The sequence below is a fragment of the Aquarana catesbeiana genome, linkage group LG04, assembly GCF_042186555.1.
Source record: "Aquarana catesbeiana isolate 2022-GZ linkage group LG04, ASM4218655v1, whole genome shotgun sequence".
Lineage (NCBI taxonomy): Eukaryota > Metazoa > Chordata > Amphibia > Anura > Ranidae > Aquarana > Aquarana catesbeiana.
In genome coordinates, this window is record NC_133327.1 from 543,288,986 (window position 1) to 543,295,253 (window position 6,268).

At 46.3% G+C, this 6,268-nt stretch overlaps 1 protein-coding gene across 1 annotated transcript in view; it reads right to left on the reverse strand.

Annotated features, from left to right (window-relative positions):
- SNX9 (sorting nexin 9) overlaps nucleotides 1-6,064 on the reverse strand; it is a 232,665-nt gene extending 226,601 nt beyond the window's left edge. The window contains exon 1 of the mRNA XM_073627898.1: nucleotides 5,900-6,064. Within this exon, the coding sequence (XP_073483999.1) occupies nucleotides 5,900-5,911 (12 nt within the window). The 5' untranslated portion in view covers nucleotides 5,912-6,064. The remainder of the gene's footprint in view (nucleotides 1-5,899) is intronic.
- Nucleotides 6,065-6,268: the final 204 nt, after the last annotated feature.

Here is a 6,268-nt window from a genome sequence, read left to right on the forward strand (position 1 = left end):
GAGGTCAGGGGCTTCCTGATTGCACCAGAGAACCCAGAAATTATAGTTAATGGGGGGGGGGGGGGGGGGCTGCTTACCCTTCCACACCCTGTAGACCTGCTCGGATCACTTCTACATTAAAGCCCATCACCAGCTGTAAAGTGCTGCAGCCAGGATCGCGGTGAAAGCACTTGAACTTGAGGACGTACAGGTACATCCTTAAAGAGTGAAATGGTTAAAAAAAAAATTTATGCCCTGTACACACAGACGGATTTTCCGACGGAAAATGTTGGATGGGAGCTTGTTGTCGAAAATTCCGACTGTGTGTAGGCTCCATCGGACATTTTGCATAGGAATTTCCGACAAACAAAATTTGAGGGCAGGATCTCAAATTTTCCGACAACAAAATCCGTTCTCGTAAATTCCGATCGTGTGTACACAATTCCAACGCACAAAGTTCCACGCATGCTCAGAATCAAGCAGAAGAGCCGCACTGGCTATTGAACTTCCTTTTTCTCGGCTCGTCGTACATCACCGCGTTCTTGACGTTCGGAATTTCCGACAAGATTTGTGGGACCGTTTGTATGCAAGACAAGTTTGAGCCAACATCCGTCTGAAAAAATCCATGGATTTTCTTGTCGGAATGTCCGATCGTGTGTACAGAGCATTATAGTGTATCTAAAGTCAAAACTTGTTTTTTTTTTGTTTGTTTTTTACTTTGGATAGAGCACTAAGGGATTTAAACCCCTGACATGTTTGTATTGCTGTATGTGTCCCCATTAGGGAGATTCACTCTCTTGGTTTTTCCTGGTAACCAATGTTAACGGGTACTGAGAGTTAGGGAAAATCTTCAAACTGGGACACTTGTTCCTGTGACAGCTGTCTAAGAGGGATCTCCTTCAGTTTAGAGAGCTTTACTCTCACTTCCTGACTACACAACAGGAAGTGAAGGGAAATCTCCACAACGGGGCATATGTCCATATTCCATATGGAAAGAAACTTTTTTATTTTAGTTATAAACACATTTACAGCTGAAAAGTCGATTGCTTAGTTATATGCTGCGCTTACACTTTAGGCTGGGTTCACACTTCTGTGAATTGGATGTGGGTTTCCCCGCATCCAATTCACATAGCAGGAGATTGCGACGGTCTCTCTATGGAGCTGGTTTACACATCTCCAGAGCGGCTCCGGTGCGAATTGCACAAGAGTCCTGTGCGTCTTTTTGTCCGTTTCAGGTCCAAATTCAGCCAAAAATTCAGGATTAAATCGGACCTGAACCAGTGAATGGAGACGCACCGGACCCCTGCTGTAAGCCGCTCCATACTCTAGTGTGAACCCAGCCTAAATGAGTATCTAAAGCCAAAACGTTTTTCTTATTTTGGATAGAGTACAAAAGGACTAGAGCCTCTGAAAAGTTTTTATTGCTGTATGTGTCCCCTCTGGGAAGGTTACCCTCTCTCTTTGTCCTAATGATCACGGTCACCAAAACAAAAACGTGATGGGAAATCAGACATTTTACAAAGAGTAGAGGGGAACTCTTTCAGAAGGAACACCTGTTGAGTGACAACTAAATTTCCTCTTTACTTTGAAGCAATTTCCTCTCACTTCCTGTTGGGTTCCTGGGACAGGAAGTGAAGCAAAAATCTCTCTGTTGGGAAACAGACAAAACCGTTCTAACCATTTAATAAAAAAAAAAAAAAAAGTTAATGCTAAAGATGCTTTCAAATCAAGTCTAATCGAATTTTAAGGGTCCATTCACACAGGCACTCATAGAGCATGAAGTATTTTTCTGTTCTAGTCTGTGTCCGTATCTGTCCAATTCGGCTGTACAGGTGACTCCGTACAGGTGATGCGTTGCAATTTTCTGCACTTGATCAATGCCAGTCATCACAAGGGCACACAAAAAACACTAAGTCTCAATAAATTTAGAAAAATGTAAACAATGTCACCTCACTGCCTGGCAAAATGGACACCAGCCCAAGTTTCTGCATGCTGCTATTGTGAATGACCCTAAAGGCAGGCATTTTTTGCTTTTGATTTGCATAGAATAAAGAATTAGAACCCGTTAGGCTTTTATTGCTGTCTCTCTTGGTGACCATTGTTAGTGGGAATGAAAGTGAGGGGAAAAAATTTGGACTTGCCAGCAGAACAGGCGTAGTCGGGAAGTCTTCCAAAGGGGACATTCGTTTCTGTGACAACTGTCCAAAAGGAGATTTATTGTAGTGTGGAGAGATTTGCTCTCACTTCCTGTACAGAACAGGAAGTCAAGGCAAATCTTTTGGGGCCCGTGCACACTATATGCATTGGGCAGTATTGTGTTGCTTGTAAAGATAGGAGGTGGGGGGGACAGGAAAGGCATACCAAACCCAGTGGCTGGATGTTCACAAGCACTCATTGAGGGGATTAATAAAAAGTGTCTGAGACAAACTTTGTCTCAACTAAAGCAGCCAATCAGCTTTACATTTTAATTTTCTAAGCTGTATGGACAAAATGAAAACTAGAAGCCAAGTGGCTGCTAAAGACAATGACATCAGATAAGACAGAACTTTCCTCAGATACTTATTATACCCCTATTATGTTTTTGTATTTTTTAGTTTTAGATCAGAGAGGGAATAGAATGCTTGTCAGTTTCTATTGCTGTCTGTGCCCCTGTTAAGGAGATTCACCCTCTCCATTTGTCCTCTTTACCATTACCATTGAAAGTGAAAGTAAAAGAAAAATCACAAAATTTGGGTTGTCCCCAGAAAAATAATAGAGGAGAAATCTTCCAATGGGGACACTAGTTCTGGAGACCTGGGGGTTCCCAAGGAATTCCTTTAACCACTTCCCATCCAGGCCAATTCTGACATTTCTCTCCAACATGTAAAATTCATCATTGCTAGAAAATTACATAGAACCCCCAAACATTATATATGTTTTTTTTAGCAAAGACCCTAGAGAATACAATGGCGGTAGTTGTACTTTTTATCTCACACGGTATTTGCGCACCAATTATTCTAACACATTTTTTTTGGAAGAAAAACAGTTTCATGCTTTAAAAAAAAAAAAAAAAAAAACATTAAAGTTAGCCCAATTTTTTTGCATAATGTGAAAGATGAAGTTACGCCGAGTAAATAGATACCCAACATGTCATGCTTCAAAACTGCACACGCTGGTGGAATGGCGCCAAACTTTGGTACTTAAAAATCCCCATAGGCGACGCTTTAAAATTTTTTACTGGTTACATGTTTTGAGTTACAGAGGAGGTCTAGGGCTAGAATTATTGCTCTCGCTCTAACGTTCGTGGTGATACCTCACATGTGTGGTTTGAACACCCTTTTCATATGTGGGCGGGACTTATGTATTCGTTCGCCTCTGTGTACGAGCACACGGGGACAGGGGCGCTTTAAACCACATGCATTACACGCAGTTGTGGGGTGGCCCCGTTAACTTAATATGGTGGATGGGAAGCATGGGGGGGGGTCATTCCTGCCATGTGGCGATGCGCAACATCTGTTACCCCTATACAACTGCCTTTACAGGTAAAAGAGGAGTTCCAGTCTGTAAAAAAAAAAAAAAATTAAGTTAGCAGCTACAAATACTGTAGCTGCTGACTTTTAATATTAGGTCACTTACCTGTCCAGGTATCCTGCAATGTCGGCACCCCTAGCCAATTCCTCAATGCGGGCACCAGCATTTGCAGTAAGGGAAAAACTTACTCTGAATGGTCCTGCAACCTTCTGGGACCTCTGTGTGAAGGCATCGGGGGGGCTGGAAATGTCGATCGCTGTGCGGCGATCTTACCCAGAAGTGGGAGTGGGTACCTGTCAAAACCAGGTACCCGCTCCCCCCCCAAAAAAAAGTGGCAAATGCGACAGCGGAGGGGGTTCGAACAAGCGGAGCTTCCTCTTTTGGGTGGAGCTCCGTATTAGGGGGAGTGGGGGGTAAATGAAAACTAGGCTAAAGTGAAGGAAGATTGGAGCAAGTCAGCAGTTGCTGTCACTTTTGCCTTTGGGCTTATTCACATCACTGTTGCCCAATGCAGTCCTGACACACACAAGACAATCTGTCCCATGTCCTATTGTGTCAGTTCACACCAACATGCCGCCATGGTGTGCGCTGAGAACAGTAGGCCGGGATGCATTCTTACGCAGTGCAGCAAATTGCAATGTATCACATGACATTGCAGCGTGATGCATAAAGTTGAATGAAATGTCAAGTTTATTAAAAAAAAAGGCCAAAGTCAGACGGGTGATTCTACCACTAGAGACAAACCGCCAGATCGCTAAAGAGGCCACCAGTTTGTCTTTATGGAATCGTTCCCTTTGTATCCAGACACAGTGAAATATCGCTCTATCACTGGCCCAAGCACTGTTGAATTTCGATCGCTGGTGATGGGAGCGACATCTCACTGCCTGGGCTATAATGATGGGCTCAGGCATGTTCGGGATCGTACCCGCCAGAAAGTCATCACTGCACACCGCCAATCATAGGCAGTATGTGTATGTGCAGCTGCTAGATGGGAAATGCCTTACTGCCTATGACTGGTGGTGTGCAGTGATGGCTTCTTGGCGGGTACAATCTGAACACACCTGAGCCGTTCATCATTAGGCTACAGAGAGAGCGATTCCAAAGTAAGGGCTCTTTCACATTGGTGACCTGCCCAACGCACTCCACTTTGCTCATCTGGGGAATGATCCGTTGATCCACTCACTGTGCTGAGATGAACCTGTGAGAGCCCCGCTCTCCTCTATGGGGAGATCGGATGAAAACAGACAGGCGGTCCGTTTTCATTAGATCCGCCAGACAGATGGAAAATAGGGCCACCATCCCTCTGGATTTCACGGACAGGATCAGCGGACATGTCACTGCTGACATCCGCTGCCCCATAGAGGTGAATGGAGCATCCGATCAGGTCCACCTGAAAAACTGACAGGCGGACCTGATCAGAAAGCCCGTGTGAAAGGCGCCTTACAAACAGACAGCCTCTTACCCTGTTCACGCCAGCTGTACGCATATATACGGCCTCTGGGTGGGTGGGCTTTGACGCTGAGAACGCCTTTTCTGTGTGAATATAGCACTCCCGGTAATTCAGATGTCACAGGCAGCTCCCGATGCTTGTGATTGGGGGCTTCCGATCGCGTGACCGCTGTGACAGCCAATCAGAGTGGTCACAAGATCTGAAAGCCTGCATTTTCGATACTCTTAAAGGGACAGGGGGTAGCAGCAAGGGGGTTAACAATACTGCCACTGGCAATTGGAACCAATCACTAGTGGCAAAGTCGCCCATCTGACATCAGCCTACCAAGGCCCTGGCACTGTCCCTGCAACAACGTATAATGCGCACCCACTGGACTAAATGGGCCCCCCAATAGGACAGAAATGGCACAAAACTGACAGTGTTAACCTTTCCTGCCCAAAAAATGAAAAAAGTTTTTGCTACTTTAGAGCAGATCAGCAGACTGGGAGGAGACTGTGTACAGTGATCAGATCTCCTGAAACACACAGAAAACGTCTGAGTGGCGCTGCCAGTGACAGTGGCGGAGTAGCAGAGGGTGATCTTTGCCCTCCTCCCTGGTGTGATGTGACAGCCGGGTGACACCGGGGCCTGCATGCTGCACGATCAGGATCCATGACAGGCAATGGGGACCCGGCCGGTCACACTCCATAGACCAGCACAGTCCTTTCTGTACTTCCCAATATAGATCCCTCTGGAAATGTCACTCCGATCCCATCCGCCCACCTAAGTTTGTCAGCAAACATCTATCTGCCCCCCTTCCCAGCTGGCACCTCCTGCCTGCACCCCAACACAGCCTTTGCACCCCCTTGCCTTTGTTAACTCTATTGATGAGCACTTTACAGCACTGCCGTATACCGGCAGATCGCCGCCTCCCCCCACCATACAGGGTGTACACCACTCACTCCTATAGGAGCTGCTTACCTTGGCTGCCATGCTGTGACCCTCCTGATCACTTGTGGCCCCGGAGCAGACACACACGGGGAGCCTCACACCCAGTACAACACACCGTATACACACAGTACACACTGCCTCTTCCTGTCCCGGCCTCTCTGTATACAATCTGCATCCACAGCCCGGAGCACTCCCTCTATCTACAACATGGCAGCATTGCCGCCTCTCCTCACTCAGCCCTCACCACACACACTCAGCTCCCACCACACACTTCTCTCTAACGTTCCTCACAAACGACCAGATATTACAAGCAGAACTAAAGACAAAACGTTGCTTTTCATTTTGCATAGAGCAAAGGAGGATTATAACCCCATCGGGGGGATTTCCCCTCACTTCCTG